Source organism: Pararge aegeria, chromosome 12 (genome assembly GCF_905163445.1).
Source record: "Pararge aegeria chromosome 12, ilParAegt1.1, whole genome shotgun sequence".
NCBI lineage: Eukaryota > Metazoa > Arthropoda > Insecta > Lepidoptera > Nymphalidae > Pararge > Pararge aegeria.
Window position 1 is genome coordinate 13816041 of NC_053191.1, and position 18930 is coordinate 13834970.

Here is an 18930-nt window from a genome sequence, read left to right on the forward strand (position 1 = left end):
TACATATTTTCAAGTTAAAGCTCGCTGTGACCGTGACGTAGAATCTGTGACAGTTTTTTTTATACCATTACAAAAGTTATCCTTATTTCTAGTTTTGTTTGTAGAAATTTCCAACGCAAATATAGAAAATCACAATTTTCAGGATATTTTTCTATATGAAGATTGGTTGTGGCTACTGTAATTTTTCGATTCGAATATTCAATTAATTAAATTTAATAACAAACAATATTTTTATTGAAGATGACATATAAATTTGTATCTTGTGCACAATATATTGTAAATTAAATAAAATTGCTGGAAAATGCAAATTATGCAGTAACTAATTGTGTATATTTTTCATAGTCATAACTGAAGAACAGAGCCGGTGGTCAAGAGGTTGGCAAGTGTTCGCAGGGCATGTAAGGAAAACGTCCAAAAAAGTTCAGGCCTGTGCCCATTAACCCAAGAAGCAGCTATTAAGCCTCATATGCCAGATGCCTATAATTACATATTGCTTTAATACTCTACTTCTATCAGATCGAAGGGTAAATATTCCAAAACTTCAAAATGTCACCACCCACGTAGTAATTTTTTATACATGTTACATCGAGTACCCAAAACAACTAAGTGTTTTGTGACTATCCAAGTTAGTAATTTTTATAAACAGGAACTTAAGTTATTTTTATAACAGCACAGATACTACGCAGATCAACAGGCATTATAAATATTTACAATTTATATAATACAAAATATAACTAACAGTTTTAAATATCACCACAAACTATTACTGGCACATAATATATTTATTTTTACAATAAATAAGTTATTTGGTATCGAAAAATGCTTATAACACTAAAAATATAACATAAAATTGCTCGCACTGAGAGAAAGATTTTCTTTATTTACATATTATATTTATATATAGGAGTATTTATAATTTATATAACGGTAATTTTGAAACAATAGTAGCATACCTACATCAAGGCAAATTTAAGCCATAATGTCAGTGTTTTGTCTTATCACATTTTAAGTTCCATATATAAATTACACTTGCTTGTTATATATGTTTACAAATTTACAGTAAAATAAATAAATTAAAAAGATAAGCTTCAATTGAAATGATTAGTGCGAGCTTAATTGAAAACCCTATCTATTATTTGAGAATGTCTGTTCACACTTTTCGATTTGATTCAAGACTTTTCCTATCCGGTCGTGTAAAATTTTTGCATTCTTCTCTGGTAAAGGTGGTAAAATGTCTCTAATCACTGCATTATTTTTCTTATGAAATATATCACTGAGTTTCGAACCGATTGATGTTTCATACAAATGTTTTAACGCATCCACTGTTTTCTTTCGAAAAACACACAGATTATCGAGCATCAGACTATGATACATGTTATATTTTTTCAACAGTCTATAACCATGTAAAAGTCCAGATTCGTTGTCCAAGAAGAGTAAGAGTCCACTGTCCATTTTCCTTGCTAGATTGTGTGCCGGACCATCCATAATATTTATGTTCCATTGATAGTTAAATAAATTGTTAACAATTCTATCTAAGTTTGCTGTAAGGTAGTCAAATATAATGAGGTCTGACCACTGTGCTAGCTCGACAAACAAATCTATTGTTTTTCTGTTCAGTTTCGCGTCTATGTAGTCAAAGCTTTCCACTTCCTCTTTTTTGGTTTTGATATTTTTCATCCTTAGTTTATCTATTAAGATCTGTTTACTAGTATCACTCGTATCGTTTTCTTTTAATGACATTGTAAACACATCATTTTTGTTTAAATGTCGACTGGAAGGTTTGAAAATTTCTGGTATGGTTGCAGATTCTAAGCTTGGTATGTATTGAGTCAATACCACAGCACGATTTGTGTTCCATTGTGCTGAAGATATATCATTAGTTACGCTTTGCCATAGTTTGTCTTTTAAGTCAACGACTTTGACCACAGACGGGGCAACATTTGTTAAATTTAATAATCGTGCTACATAAAAGCTAAAGATTTCTCCCTGTATTTGATCCGTATTCTGTCTATAACGCACACACGCTTGAATTCCATCTTTAAAAGTTACCAATCTGTTCTGCATTCTCCCACAGCCTGTCTCCAATTTAATAATTTCACTTTGGTTAACATATCTTTCCCATATTTCAGCTGAATTCTCTCCATAACCTTGGGGCATAGAATTCTCTACTTCGGGGCCCCAATATATGTTTTCATATAAAACAGTTTCACTATTAGGTACGTGTAGTGTTGTATTCACAACACTTAGTATAGTGTGCTTATGGCGTGATACTTTATTATCTTTTAAAATTTCTTTCATATCATCTGTAAGTCCTTTAGGGTATACATCCATTTTATATTTATGAGGTTCAATTGCACCCGTAAATGACACAGTAGCAAACCTGTCCAAGTTTTTTTCTTTATTGGAATATATAAATTCTTTATCTACCTTAAAATTATCAGTCAATTTAAGTGAATTTAAGCTTCTCGAATGTCCATCTCGAGTAGTGTTTATTCTCACAACATTTCTAGAACTATAACTAGGGGAAATCATCCTTGTTTCGGGAGATCCTACTATTGCCACTCCGATAAGTAATCCTAATATGAAACTTAAACATACACTAATAAAACAATAGCTATAAAAACCATATTCTCTTTTTATAGAAATCCTTGATAGATCTTGTTTATATCTAAAGTTATTGTACAGTATATATGGTTTTTTAATTTTGTAGCAGTTCATATCAACGGGTGATATTTTTAATTTGTTGTATTTTAATTTATCGTTTTTTTGTTCAATATCTTTCAAGGTAGGCAGTCTATCGTTTCCACACTGTTTTGTTGTTTCTTCTCTGTCGTCAATCATCTGCATGAATGTCGCCATGTTGTTCCCAGGAACCCTTATTCTCACTTTTTCGACGGCATGCTCGCAATCTGCAACAAAATAAATGAGTATTACTTAAAGCTGCAAACAACCGTAAAATACAAGTCTGCAAAGCCTTACAGACCTGTCTTACACCCTGAAGGCGTTTATGAACGTGTTAATAAAAATAATAACCATATAAATATGGTGAGGTGATTAAATATGAAGCCGTTTGGTGCCTTAGGGGGTTTTACGAGAATGTTATTATTTTTATTAGATGAAACGGTGACAGAACATAGCATAAAATTAATATAATATAATTACTTATATTATGGTTTTTAACTTGTTATGTTTTTTTGTCATTCATTACTATGTATCTCACGGCTATCGCCATAATTTTCAGGTTTGATTCCGCTCATGTCATACAGATATATGTCGCGATATGGAAAAACATGCTTATCCATCAGTCTCAAAAACCAAACCGGTTTTTGTACCGGGCCCAGTTATTATCAACTTACATCAAATGATAAACAATCATTATGATGAACCAACACGCAAATTTAATATAAAACAAGTGTTGCAGTAAGTATATTGTAGAAATTCAATATTTTTACCGCTTTTGTTAAATTAATTTCGTAAAAAAATTATGTTAAATTAATTGGAGTGGATTGAACCGTCACTGCAGGCACGGTCAATTATTTCGTTTAAATTTTATGTTAAACTAATTGGACTGGAGAACGAATACGTTGAACCGTCGATGCGATTACGATTTACGGTAAATTATTTTGTTTAATTAATTGGACTGGAAAACAAACACCTTAAGACACCATTACGGTAAGTTACTTCAACATATGAGTAGGTTCTTTGCCTTGGGTACGTTTCGTTGTGCGAAATATTAAATAACCGATTATAATGTTGATGACTGTGGTAGTCACAAACAGACAGACTTGTTGTTAAAAACATCTTCTACTTTTTAAACCAGGGCCCGTTTGAACCCTCGTAGTTTTCGTTTTTAGTTTGCCAGTTAATGTAGTTATCGCCAGCATCTCCCTACAATGTCTATAATGCACGGTTCAAAAGTGCCACCTATTTGTAAGAAAACATGCAACGTGCCAGCGATGTCTAAAATCGAAGTTGGCTTAGAGTGTGCAAAATGGAGAGGCTAAAATCGAGACTGCTTTTTTCGAATTCTGGTATACAAAGTATTCTATGCCCAGGATGCTTTCTGTGGCAAGAATTCGTCAAGAGTGGTTTAACCGGACGCATGGGTAAAAAGTAAGTTGAGTTTGAGTTTAATGTCTAACAGACTATCGTTGTTATAAATAAATAATAAATAAATACACTACGACAATACACACATTGCCATCTAGTCCCAAAGTAAGCGTAGCTTGTGTAATGGGTACTAAGATAACTGATGAATATTTTTTATGAATAATATGACAACCTGAAAAACATTCGGCCTTGGACTCAGAAAGCAGTGTCGCTGCCCACTGCGCCAATCGGCCGTCAAATGTTATTAGTATGGATAGAGAATCACATAACCGATAGATTAAGCTGTCGAGTCCAGATAAGATAGTAAAATGTGCTACTGTCTAATCTTTTCTCGTTTGTTTAAAGCGGGTTTACATTATTCCAGTAGCTTTCCAGTCAAACGCTGAATTGCTATTGGGATTAAGTCAAGAGGGTTTTGATTCCAGTTAAGTACCTACACGGTTTAATTAATCCAGTTATCCAAGTAATCCAGTAACTCCCTTTTTTTTTTTTCAAAAATAATGATTGTCTGGTCTTTAGTCGTAGTGAGATACCATCATACCGATATATAATTTTAGTTTAGCCATTGCGTCTTAACTATGATAGTTAGATATACTCCATTTTGGACTGTTTTGCTAGTAATAATGAGAACTTTAATCATGTATTACATACTTTTTATGTACCATCAATAGGTTTCTCAGCGTACGCCAAGCTATTTAGATTAGTGTTGCCCAAATTCAGTCTTGGTCTTGCAGTCTTGGTCTTGTTCTTGCGTTTTTGCAAGACCAAGACCAAGAACAAGACCGCGTATTTTTAGCAAGACCAAGACCAAGACTGACCGTGCAAGACTTGAGCAAGAACAAGACATAGCCTGCAAGACTCTTGCGTCTTGCAGCTAGGACTTAGCGCTATTTCACGGAGTAGTTAGGTGTAACAGTTCGGTGTATAGGTAGGTAGGTACGCTTAGGAATTCTATGAGACGCAAAAAACTATATCAAAGAATATGAAAAACTGGACCTATGCGCATTACGACTAATACCATAAACATAGCGAATAAAAAAATATCTATTAAAATCAAACTGAGTGCATGCATAGTTATGTTTTAACCATCGGCACTTTGATAATGCGGCATCAAAGGTTTTGTACTTACTTCTCAAAGAAATTTGCCGCTTTTCGGAAGTACATGGTTATGATACACGCGCCGGCGGCTTCTTTTGAAATCTAAAACAATCGTTGCCGCCGCGCCGAAATCATAACATTTGACACTATTCATGCAAAATAATTTCGAATTTTAAGAGTACCTACAGGTGTTCCAAAGAATAAATAAGTTTCAGATTGGTGATTTTAGATTGGTGGAGGACGCATGAGACAGAGTATCCGATTTTATCGAAAATGGCCCGTGATTTTCTCTCAATACCTGCAACTTCAGTACCTGCTGAGAGGTTATTTTCTAAAGCATCATTAGTAATTAGAAAACATAGAAATAGGTTAAGTGATGAGTCAGCCAGATGGTTACTTTGTATTAATTCTTGGTCAAAAGAATTGATATAAAGTATCATAACCTAATGATAAAGCTGTTGATTTGTGTTGTATTTTATTTTTTATTCAAATAAATGATAAATCGTAAAACTCTTTTATTAAATTTCTTATAAGTTGAGGGTTCAATCTCTTTCTAGACAGATAAGTATTGTTCTTTAAAATACAGTCAAGTTCTTGTAATTAATTTGTTTTTTTACATGTTTTAGCAAATGTAAGCTTATAAATCATAAATGTTTATTAAGTAACAGTTACTTCCATGGAAAACGACATATAGGTCAGTTGATTTTTCGAATTTCTTATCAAATCTTCAGTTATTTATTAATCTGCTTGATCTTTACTATGGCTATGTTAATTCAAGCTCACAATGTTCCAATTCTAATACGTTTTTCTAAGATTTAAAGTAAACTTTAATAAATAGTAATAGACTAATAGGTAATTGCAAGACTTGCAAGACTCTTGCTGCAAGACCAAGACCAAGACCAAGACCAGGTGTATTGGCGCAAGACCAAGACCAAGACTGGCTAAGTCTCGTCTTGTTCTTGCATTTGGGCAACACTAATTTAGATACTTGCCGATATGCGATTAAACGTTCCAGTACAATTCCGCGTAGAAACAATTAGGGTTATACCCTAACTACAACTACAATATCCCTAACTGGTTAGCCCTCGACCATCCTGGGTGAGAGTTTACTTTTAGTGAAATAAAAAAAAGACGACGTTATCCATTCCAGTCAGTGCTGGAATAACAGACAGCGCTTAAAGTTTAAGAACGTCCTTTTTTTTTGCTGACTTTCCATGCTTCTAACAAAATTGTTAACATAACGGATACATAACATATACATTATAACTTTATAAGTATTAATGTATATCTATATATATAAAAGATAGTTGTGTTAGTTACACCATCTATAACTCAAGAACGGCTGGACAATTTTTTTTGATATTTGATTTTTTGGATTTCTCTTGGACCGGAATAGGATCTCGCTCGTAAGTATTAAAATATAACATTCATCAAAAAAAAAACATCCGCGGTACGAAGTTCGCGGGACAGCTAGTTATTCATAAAAAAAATCATCAGTCATCTTAGTACCCATAACACAAGCTTCGCTTACTTTGGGGCTAGATGGCGATGTGTTTATTGTCGTAGTATATTTATTTATTTATTATTTATAAAATTTAAGTTGCAGGTCTTAACTAATTATCTTTTAAGTAGACCGGTACACGCAATAGTAGATTTTGCACTCGTATTTACTGTGTGCGAAAGGCCGTTGATTAAATCACAATTTTCAATTTGCAGTAAAATTATTCATTCCATAGTGACGTTTTATGAAGAGTTCTATGTTATTGGAAGCAGCATAGTCACGCGATATCGAATTCTTAATTTAATATTTTTATCATAAGCAATTTATTCAAACTTGAGGAAATATGAAATATATAAAAAATTAAGCTGGTTCATATCATAAAAATATTTAGTGCCATTTTCAAAATTATGTTTAGGGCTCATCACGCACGACCAGCTTACAGGGCACGGGTCTCATCCCATAATGAGAAGGATATAGGCTGTAGCCCACCACGCTGGCTCAGTGCGGATTGGTGGACTCAACACGCCTTTGAGAACATTATGAAGAACTAAAAGGTATACTCATGATGTTTTTCTTCACCGTTAAATTTTGTTTATCGCTTAAAACGCACATACGAGTAACTTACGAAGTCAGAGGTGCTTGCTGGGATTTGAACTCGGCCCTTCAATAGTTTAGCCGAAGTCCTAACCACTAAGCTATCACCGCTTCTTTTTAGGACTCAGTAAAAACTAACACCCGCTAGTAGCTTTTGCACTAATAACTTCTTCGAGAGGTCATTGATTAAAACACAATTTTCAATTTGCAGTAAACGTATTCATTCTATAGTGACGTTTTATGAAGACATCTATTTTATATGAAGCCGGTATAGTCACGCGACGTCGCGATATCGGAACCAGCTTTATTGTTTTAACGGTTGTTGAAATGTAGCCCGCCATTTTGTTTGTTGACACTGTGTGATTACAGTTTAGGCAAACGCTATTCTCTCCGAGGAAAAAGGGATTAAGAGCATAGACAATTGCAGCATTCTGGGATGACGATTATCACGAGGAAATGAGAGTAACCTGGAACGACGACTTTACGTACTCTCTAAGGCACGGGTGGGTTTATTGCTAACTTCCTAACTCCGCGCTGATTCTAAGTTTTTCTTGTCAAAATACCGAGTTGTATACATTCTTAGATAAAATTCCATCGAGACTAGAACCTGCGCCTAGGAGGTCTTTAAAATACAAACTCTCTGTTTATAATTTAAGTATGCAGGTTTCGTATAAACTTACTTTACTTACACCAAGATATAACTGTATTTGTTTTTTTAAACATAAAAACAGATGTATCATAAGTGATTTGTTTTCCGGTAACCTGAAACCAAACCGTGCGCGTGTGTATCAACGTACGAATGTGTGCGTCAGTGAATGTAATTTAGGAGTCATAGAAAACTCGCGTGATTCAATACGTAAATCATTTTTATAAATTATGCACCTAATAAATATTTAATTTTACGATAAGTGTTTTTGAGCAGGTTACATCAAAAATTGTATAATCTGTATGGACTCTACTCAAACTATTAACATATGCCACCGGTGAAAACGTAGGTGACTGAGGTAGCGCTAAAAAAATTTAATGTTAATTTCCGACTGCAGGTCCGTCCTTTGAGAACAACCAGTTTATTATTTTAGTTTGTCCGGTTCAAGCTTATTGAGAATCTGTTGAGTGGAATTCCTTAATTTTTCGTCTGTGGGACAATATGAGCAGTGCTAGTGGCTGAAATTATGTTAATAATGATACTTTTACAGATGAATCCTTTTTCCCCATTATTTCTATCTATCAACTTCATTTTATTTATTTATATATTTAATATATACGTAAGTATGTTTTAAAAGTCTAAGGTCCACCTTTTTTGTTTCCTTTTAGTTTTCCTAAACCTAAGGTTGCCTGGCAGAAAAGAGCGCCTTTTTATCCTACTACTTGAAGTCAGATTTTTTTTTTCTTAACGTGTTGTGGAGTACAAATAAAGAGTAAAAAAAAAAAAAAAAATTAGTGATAATCTAAACTCACTAAGAACATTTATAATCCACAAGACATCTTTGGTTAAGATTTTATAACTAGCATTAATTTACGCGGCTCTTTAGTACACGGGAACATCACGAGATCTCGTACGTTATAAAGGCAATGTTAATACACAGTCAGTAATGAAGTGGCCACGTCAAATAAATACCTAATCCTACATTTGATTGACGTACAAACTTCTGTCTGTGTTAATATTATAATTGCCTCCGATGTTGCGATAAGAGCTTTTTATTAGGATAAGTCTTTCCGGGCACGGAATATTTCAACTTGTATTCACTATGTATCTCTTCCAGAAATGATATAAAGGTTTTATTCCATAGGCTTTTCAATATGACCATTTGGAGACTTTAGCCGTGGATGGTTACATTAATGCCGAGATTTAACGTTTCTGTACGATGTCGCGTATAAACCGTTTATGTATATGTGTTAAATATTACTGCCATACTGGTTAACCCGTTACCATCTCAGGCTGCATCACTATTTACCACCAGGTGAGATTTCAGTAAAAAAAAAATTGGAAACATTTATACTTATTACTAATCAATCAATCAATCAAAAATAATTTGTTGCACACAAGAAAAGTTAAATAAAAGAGAACAAAGGTACAAGTCAATTAAATTTGTGTAACAAAAGGCGGCCTTATCACTTATAGTGATTTCTTCCAGGCAACCATTATGAAGAATTGGCTCACATATGAATCATTATAGCGGTGAGCAAAACTTGGTAAGATTGATTAATTATTAATAATTAATTTATCTATCATTAATCCTTTTTTTTTTTTTTTTTTAAATTCTTAACAATGCTTAAAAATAAAATAAAAAACACTATTAAAAATTTATAAAAAAAAACATCCACCCTCCGCTTGCGGGGCTTTTGGATGCCCAAGCAACCGGCGGTCAGGGCTCCAGATTGAGGAACCTCCTCACAATACGCGCCGTTTCAAGGACTACTGCCTTCTGTATCCGACCCTTGATCCGACAACAATAAATAATTCATAAATAATTATAATTATAATTAATTATTATAATTTATTATATATTTATTTTTATAATTATAATTAATTATTTTTATTAACTAACTATTGGCTAACTTAATAACGAGCAAAGCCACCAAAATCTATACTATTGTACAGATTTTGGTGGCTTTACTCGGTGCTCGTCCGGGGAAGTAGTACCGCTATGAGAAATAAGTTCTGTCGCTCAGCAGTATTTCTGTATTCCGGTGTAAATGACGTGGTTGCCGGTGTTATTACAGGCGCAAGAGGCTTAACACCTGATGGACGACCTGTTGATCGACACAGCAGCAGCACTTTACAGGTCAAATTCAAAATTCAAAATTCAAATTCAAAATTCAAAATTCATTTATTTCAAGTAGGCCTAATATAAGCACTTTTGAAACGTCAAGTCTGTCTGTTTGTAGTGATTCTACCACCGGTTCGGAAGGCAGATTCTACCGAGAAGAAGCCGGCAAGAAACTCAGCAGTTGCTCTTTTCCAACATCAACAATTTACATTTTGCATTTTAACATTCATTTTTCTATCTTGTGAGAGCTGAAAGCGGAGCCGGATGCTTCCAAGCAATCTTGTCATTAAAAAATTCATCAATTGTATAGTAACCTCGCTGTAATAAATGTGTTTTAACAAATTCTTTAAACTTGTGCATTGGCAGGTCCAAAATCACCTTAGGAATCATATTATAAAAACGTATACTCAATCGCACAAATGATGCCTGTACCTTACGCAGACGATATGCAGATGACACTAATTTGACCATTTCTTGTAAGTCGACTGTCTGTGGTGTTCATAAGCAAAGCCACCATGCAGGTGTCCATGCATGCCCTGCGAACTGTTGTACCATCCACAACGTAGGCCATCAAACAATTTAAAAAAAAAAATTGTTACGTGCTTGTTTTATTTATTACTAAGTAGTTGTACCCTAAAAAACAAAGAATACATATAAGTTTAGTTTTCCAATATTTGTGAACATACAATATTTTTTGTTTTTCCACTGTCTGTGTAAATATAAAGAATCGCGGATGTGTAACTAATGCAAAAATTCATTTAAAAATCCTTGATTTGGCAAAATTTCAGCTCGAACGGTGCAGAACTTTTTGAGTTTTTGATGCGCACACAAACCAACATAACATTTTCATATATATAGATTAACTAATAATACACTAAGTAAGCAGTCGTTATCATTTGATCATCAGGTTATTTGATTATCTTGATTAAATTTAGTCTTTGTGTACTCTGGAAGATACTTTGACTCTACATTTTGCTAATCCAGTTTCTATTTTAGATTACCATCGCTAGACATTTTATGTATCGCAAATAATCTCACACGCTCCGCTTCCATCCAAAATGTATGTAAAAAACTCCAAGAAAGAACAACAGTAAAGAGCTGTAACATTTTTATAAACAAATAAACGTATTAGCGTTGAAAATTACACAGAGCGGCTAACACCCCCCAATTATTAAGTTAACCAGTAATTTTCTAATAATAATTCAATTATAGTAGCCGTGTGTCCGTAATTGTTTTTATGGAACCGACCAATACAGGTGGGACACGTGCGGTTATACCCTTGAGCTGATATTACCACTATATTATTTATTTTTGTTTCCTAAATTAATGTGGATTTTGTGTTTGTATTTCCAAATATTTAGAAGCGTTTTGTTTATTTGCTTTCATTTGAGTTAGTGGGTAAAAAAATACATTTCATAAAGAGATATTTTAAAATTCAGGTCTTTCAAATATTTGAATTTCTCTTAAGTTCTACTTTCTAATAAAGATTCTTTTACAATGATTTTGTAACTAACATTAAAATTCTAATTTGAAGTATTATTAGCATTCAATCTACATTTTATTAATATTTATACAAAACTTCCAACTACTTAAAATTCTATACCATAAATTTACGATAATAATAATATAGAAAATAAATAATAAAGCATTCTTTATTCGCGATAGAGATTAGAGAAAAAAACCTTAAGCAGCAACCATAAAAAGAGTTGACTATAATACCCAAAGCAATACACAAAAACCAACACAGTCACACACAAAACAGCTCTATACAAATCCGTCTTAGTTACCTAACAAGTCTTTTTGTGTCGAAACCGGCCGACGTTTGGTTTTTTTGTGTTTTTTTTTTCTTGACCGCTTAGCTTGTAGGAATTTTGTAAAACACATTCTATGTTACGGCATGGTTTGTTTATACATTTTTTAGTTTAGTTACACCGTTTAACATTCGACACAGTAATATAATCATTTAAAGGAAGCTTCTCATTTCGATTAATAAACGATACCTAGTTTTTTTTACGTAAGGCGAAAATATTGGCATAATAATCTTCAACACATTATCGTGTAGCAAGTTATATTTAATAGTTATAGTTAAAAACGCTCATAACTGCAAAATGTTAGAGGTTCTTGCCGGACTCGAACTCGGTCCCCTGAAAGGGAAGCCGAAGACAAGAGAATTAAATGAAACCATGAAATTCTAATATACTCTACTTCTTCTATTCATTTACTAATATTATAAATGCGACGGTAGGCACGTTTGTTCGTTTTTTACATATGGATAGTTTATTGGCTGGAAACCGAACATGGGTATTTTTAATCCAGAAAAATCACGATTTCTTTGGGAAAGATAAACAATTTTATCATTGCTCTAATTGCTTTTTTTAAATTAAGAGTTAGCCCGCACAGCAGAAATCATCGACGCGATTTAATTCTGGCGAGTTATATTTTGCGCACGAAATTTCTCCTCATTATTGGGAAAAGAATAAAGAAAATACTTGTGATAATATAATAGAGGGTGGTAGATTCATTATTAACAGTTAAATCATAGCCTTATTGGTATAATAGTGAAAAAAACATTAAACACGAAGTTACTAATGTTGACAATGATTGGTGTGCACAATTTTAATTAAAATAATCTCTACATCTCTATGCCAGCTTAAGGAAACAGCCAATTTGTTGGTCAATCTGAAATCTTTGATGTAACTTTGGTACTTCGAACTTCCGCTGACCTCTAGCGTAGTGGCCTTTGTGTGGTCTTATAAGGTACCGAAGTTGATTCCCAGTTGAAGTACAATTTGAGGATATTTTTGACGAGCTCCCTGGCCCAATGGTGAGTGCTATAGAAATGAGTGGTAGGTCCTTGATTCGTTTTCTGGCAGGGGTCATTTGGAAATTTCTGAAATGGTTGCGTACGGAATCCTTAAAAGTAATGCCTTTATGTTTTCCACAGATTATAACAAATGTATCAATAATTACGGAACATTGAAAAGGAATAGATCTTTCTCACCGACAATTAAAGATTACAACAGAAAAAAAAACATTCGAGCTTTTATTTAAAAGTTTAAACAGTTATCTTAAAGCTGGGTCAAGTACTTTACCGACTTTCCCCTCGGGCCATTCTGTGTTTGGCCATTCAAAATAACTTGTCATCGTGCATAATCACGTGAAAGTTGGACCGTCTGAACAATGTTGATACGAGCTCAAACAAATACAATCAAATATTGGATGGAAGCTGTCGTTACTTTGCGTAATCAATTATATACAACGTTCGTTTAGCTTAATTTACTATAAACCGCGAAAACCAGGCAAATCTGCACAGTGCAATTTATAAAATCTTCCATTTTAATACACTACTTTCAAGGACGTTTTCCTTGCATGCCTAAATATTGCACTTAATATAGGCGATGGTTTTCTGCTTATCATCAGGTGGGCCATCTGCCAGTGTGGACAATTATTACTATCAAAAAAGAACACAACACACAGTTTTAGCACTTAGCAATTGTGAGTATTAAAGCTAACTGCTAAAGATGCTCCAAATTTAGAGCGAAACGGGCGTAGAAAGTTCTGTGTAGTGTGGTGAATGAAGATTAAATAAATTAATAGCTTGTTCCACCGTGCAGATTTGCCTGGTTTTCATGGATTAGGTATAGCCAATTAAAGTGTGCATGAATAAATACAATAAACTACCTGTTGCCCGCGACTTCATCCACATTTGTTCTGTTTAGTGGAAAGATTCAAGCCGTTTGGTTTTCAAACTAGGTTTAGTTGTTAATGGGTAAAATGTTTTTAAACTACGCGAGAGTGTTTTGGCCTAAGTCTCTGTGCTAAATTTCGCCGACATCAGTACAGTGCTTGGGCCCACTTTTTCTCTTCTTGACGTTTCTTCTTCAAACTTGAAGAATTACTGTTTTGGTTTTAGCATATTTTTAAATCCTATATGAGAACTCTCCTTCAGTAACCGGGCCTACGCATTCATAATATCAGTATGAAAGTGTAAAAGAGGTTATACAATACACAATGTATTGTATAACCTCTTTATAATTAAGAGATCGATTGCGTACAGTCTACAGATTATACACACTAATCTGTGGTTGCGACTACGTTCGCGTAATTTGTCTACACTTAATAGGTAATTTTAATAAGGTCTATAACCTCCAGTTAAGGAGTGTTACCTTGCTGTGTATTTCCCCCATTGTACACTCGTTCAACAACCGGTTTCGAGGTTGTGGATTTGATACCCGGAACAAATTCTGAGTACCCACCCAGAATCCGGATAGCAAGCAAAATGCTATTAAAAGTTCAAAATTCAAAAAATCATTAATTTCAAATAGGCCTACTTCATAATCACTTTTGAAACGTGAAGTCTAGTGACTCTAGTACCGATTTTGAACGCAGATTCCACCAAGAAGAAGACAGCAAGAAAGTCAGCAGTTGCTCTATTCCGACATAATAAAACATAATTGTTCAATCTGCGAGAGATGAGACCGAAGCATATTGGTGTGCCTCAAAAACATGTTAAGTCGTCAATGCATAGTGTAGGAGTTATAGAGTTCTGGCAGACAAGCAGGTACAAAGTGCAAATACGCCCAAATATTCTCCAACATCTCGCTTTGCACGTTTAAAGAATCTTATTAACACTACGAAAGATCGTCACATTGCAGTACTCACGGCAATAAAGACAGTTTAGCCCTCGAAAGATATTCTAAGTTAAAACGTTTAAGCATCCCAAGTATTCGTTGCTCGGACCCGTGGGGGTCTTGCTTAGGCCCAAGTTATTTTAATGGCGCGAAAAACTGCAGTCTTATGGTATTTCGTTTGAATGACTCCTTATAAGAGCGAGTGTTAAATCCTTCTAGTAAGTAGCAACCTATACGGCTGTTAGGAATTTTGTACGCTAGCGTAATTTTTTTATTATGTATATATATACTATATGCCTAATTTTTACTGTTTTTTTTAATTAGTATAAAACACACCACTAAATGTCACCCTGGTAAATTTTAATAAGGTCTATAACCTCCAGTTAAGGAGTGTTACCTTGCTGTGTATTTCCCCCATTGTACACTCGTTCAACAACCGGTTACGAGGTTGTGGATTTGATAACCGGAACAAATTCTGAGTACCCACCCAGAATCCGGATAGCAAGCAAAATGCTATTAAAAGTTCAAAATTCAAAAATTCATTAATTTCAAATAGGCCTACTTCATAATCACTTTTGAAACGTGAAGTCTAGTGACTCTAGTACCGATTTTGAACGCAGATTCCACCAAGAAGAAGACAGCAAGAAAGTCAGCAGTTGCTCTATAATTTATTTTATCCTTACTCTTAGTAAAAATTTACAAAACTTAGAAGATAAACATCAATACATATTTTATCTCTCATTAATTTCCCTCCTCAAGGATCGATATAAAAGTTTTACTGTTTTTTTTTAAATAAGTATACAACACACACCGCTAAATGGCATCCTGGTTACAACCTTCAAGGGTTTAATTTTGAGCAGATAATCCAACACAACAAATTCATTAAAACAAAAACATCAAAAGGCAAGAAATAAACAATTTCTGCAAAATTCTAAAGCCAGTGTCAAAGTAAAATGTAAGAAGATAAACGTCAATACATATCTCATCCCTCATTAATTCACCTCCTCAAGGATATAAGAGAATAATACCTGCCATATTTCTCTCAACTAGTTCGTGTCTTGCGTTTACCTCAGAAGGTACTGTTTTATTCGTATAAGTATAAACAGTTCTATATAATTATTATTAATTATCACGACAACATAAGTGTATGTGTGCAAGACGTGTATCGGTTTAACAACAAATAAAATTCGACAGCTATTTACCTGTCACAGTCCGACACTTTCTGTCAGTTTTATTAAGCAACACTTGTCGTGACAATATGACAGTTGTGTCATTATTCGACAAAATGCATTTTATAATTCAAGTCAGAAGCTCTGTTTTTGAAATAACGCGATGGAAATCGAGGTCAGCTCGTTGGCAATTAAAAATTTATCACTTTCGAGACTCAGCACTAAACGAGTGTTTAGAAACTCAGAACTTTAACTACCACTTATTGAGTGGTTATAAATTTATCGTAACACTGTTTAAATTAACTTACAAGTTAACCCTTGACTGCCATGTCACCAGGAAGTAATTGTTGATGCAGTCTCAGATGGTAGCGGGCTAACCTGTTTGACACCCCAACCGGTTTCTACGTGACATCGTACTGAAACGCTAAAGCACTTGGCGGCACGTCTGAGTTTGTAACTAGCCACGGTAAGAGGTTTCCCTTAAAAATGACCAGAGAAAGATCAGGTATTTTTAAATACCAAATTACTCCAGCTGAGAATCGAACCTGACTTCTCTGTTCCCACTGCGCCAGAGAGAAAGTCACGGTTACTTAAAAAGCGAAGAAGAAGATAAACGTAACTGCGTTTATGTCTGTTTACTTTAAACCGAATCATCATCATCGACCCATTAACAGTCCACTACGGGGCACGGGTCTCCTCCCCCAATGAAAAGGGGTTAAGCTAAAAAGGTCTACCACGCTGGCCCAGTGCGGATTGGAGGACTACATTATATGCCTTTGAGAACATTATGGACAACTCTCAGACATGTAGGTTTCCTCACGATGTTTACCTTCAACGATGAATCGAGTGATATACTTATACTATATATTTAATTGCCTAAAACGCACATAACTTATAAAAGTTAGAGGTGCGTGCTTGGAAAGTGAAGTCGGGGTCGAAAGCAATCATCGCTTTAAAGAGAATACTTACTAGTTACTGGGAACACAGAACCCAGGCCACATTTTCTATGATAAAACAAAGTAATTTCCCTTATAAGTATATAGACATAATATTTGCACTTCAATCAAGTACAGATACTTTACAATTTACAAACAAGCATGAAATGTTCTAATACATATTGAGACTCTAAGGAATGTCTTACATCACCGTGCTATAATATTTATCATTTTTTTTTTACAGCTGGTTACTTGTGGGTGTTGGAGTGTGTGTGTGGTGTGTGTGTGTGTTTGTGTGTGTGTGTGTATGTATGTGTGTAAAAGCTGTGTGTAAAAATGTTTATTTTATGTATTTAAAAGGTTATATTTAGTCAAAATTAAGTCTACGTGTTGTAGTTAAAAGCGTTCTATAGATCGCAGAACTAACAGGATCCGACCCACTGGCCACATATCTATCCATCTACGTCTTGGCCACGGCACATTTGGACCGAGCGAATTATCGCGTTATATTATTGAATCGATCGAATCCAACGAATGTCCTCTGGCCAAGTCGTTACGACGTCTGTATTCAAATTTCTGATATTAAGTAGGTGAATTCCCTAATTGATTGCAGTGACATCTATGAACCAAAGTTGCAACATTGGCTATGAACCAAAGATGCAGCATACTCAATTGAGTTTACATTATTCTGTAAAATATCTTTCACACTATCTTCTTCTTTGTCACTAATCAGTAATAGCAGCAAAACGAATCCTAATTTCTTTCATGTATATTTATTTTTGAATCTATCTTAGAAAAACCTGTGACTTGCCTTCGTATTTTGCCTCTTAATTTGTCAAATTTCATCTTCCCACAATGAGTAGGAGGTAAAGGTCGCAGTCCACCACGCTGGCCCAGTGCAGATTGATAGCCACCACACACCTTTGAGAAAATTATGGAGAACTCTCAGGCATGCAGGTTTCCTCACGATGTTTACCTTCACCGTTGAAGCAAGTGTTAATTGCTTAAAATGCACATAAATTCGAACTCCGCCACCCGAAAGTAAAGACGAAGTCCTACCCACTGGGCTATCACCGATCCTGTAATATTGTTTAAACTACTGCAAGAGGAAGGCTTGACACTACTGAAATGTTTACGTTTTTACAATATTATATCCAGCGAAGTAAAAATAGTCTATAGCTGCCCTCATTCAGTGTGCTCTAATCCTAAGCATCTCGTGACCGTTAGCTTTACGCGATCACAGCCTTATCGACTGTTGACCGATCGATCTCATCTTATGTTTCCATTCTTTGAACGGATCCGCTATGTTAAACTATTTGTTTGTCGGTTTATTTGGGAAAGACACGGTGAATACACAAATCTCTGATAGTTATCAAATTGTTGGCGTCGAACCTCTTTTCCCAAATACGAATGGGTATCTATATTTTTATTTAGTTGCTGGTACATTTTTGGTTTTAAAAATATAGACGACGATATCACGTACACACACACAATAACTACATCAATATTTATCCGTTAATGGGTAAGTGACGGAAAATATTATATTAACCTACTAGCGGAACCTCGCGACTTCGTCCGCTTATGAATCAATCGAGAAGTTAGAATAGATCTGATGCTAACATATCGTCATAACATATAATCATCGCTATGTACCTACCATTATTTTACGTGGTATACTGAGTTAGCAAGTTGTCATTATTTTAGTTGATACATTCATACATACAGCCATCCTCACCAACTTTCGCATTTATAATATTAGAAGGATGGTACGCATGCATTCGATCGTTGTCCCAAATGCCTTGCGACTTACTGTTTTTTGTGAAGAGTTATGTCCTTTATCTCCGACAATATTTATCAGATCCTTATTAAAATAAGACAATACGTGCTTGAAAGTATACACTTTCAAATAAAAAAAGAATTACTAAAATCGGTTCGAATTTAACGGAGATATGAAGTAAAATTGATAAAATTTGTCATCCCATTTCCCGGAGGAAACTTATAAGAGATCTATTAAATATTTAGCTTTTCTTAATATAATTTCCATGCCCGTGTATATATAATAAAAAAAAAATGCTCCGGTTTCGAAGCGATACGTGCGTAATGGGTACATTGCCGAAGATC

At 34.5% G+C, this 18930-nt stretch overlaps 1 protein-coding gene across 1 annotated transcript in view; it reads right to left on the minus strand.

Annotated features, from left to right (window-relative positions):
• Positions 1-881: 881 nt before the first annotated feature.
• Positions 882-18930, minus strand: part of LOC120628459 (extracellular serine/threonine protein kinase four-jointed) — a 56010-nt gene continuing 37961 nt past the window's right edge. The window contains exon 2 of the mRNA XM_039896844.1: positions 882-2909. Within this exon, the coding sequence (XP_039752778.1) occupies positions 1126-2909 (1784 nt within the window). The 3' untranslated portion in view covers positions 882-1125. The remainder of the gene's footprint in view (positions 2910-18930) is intronic.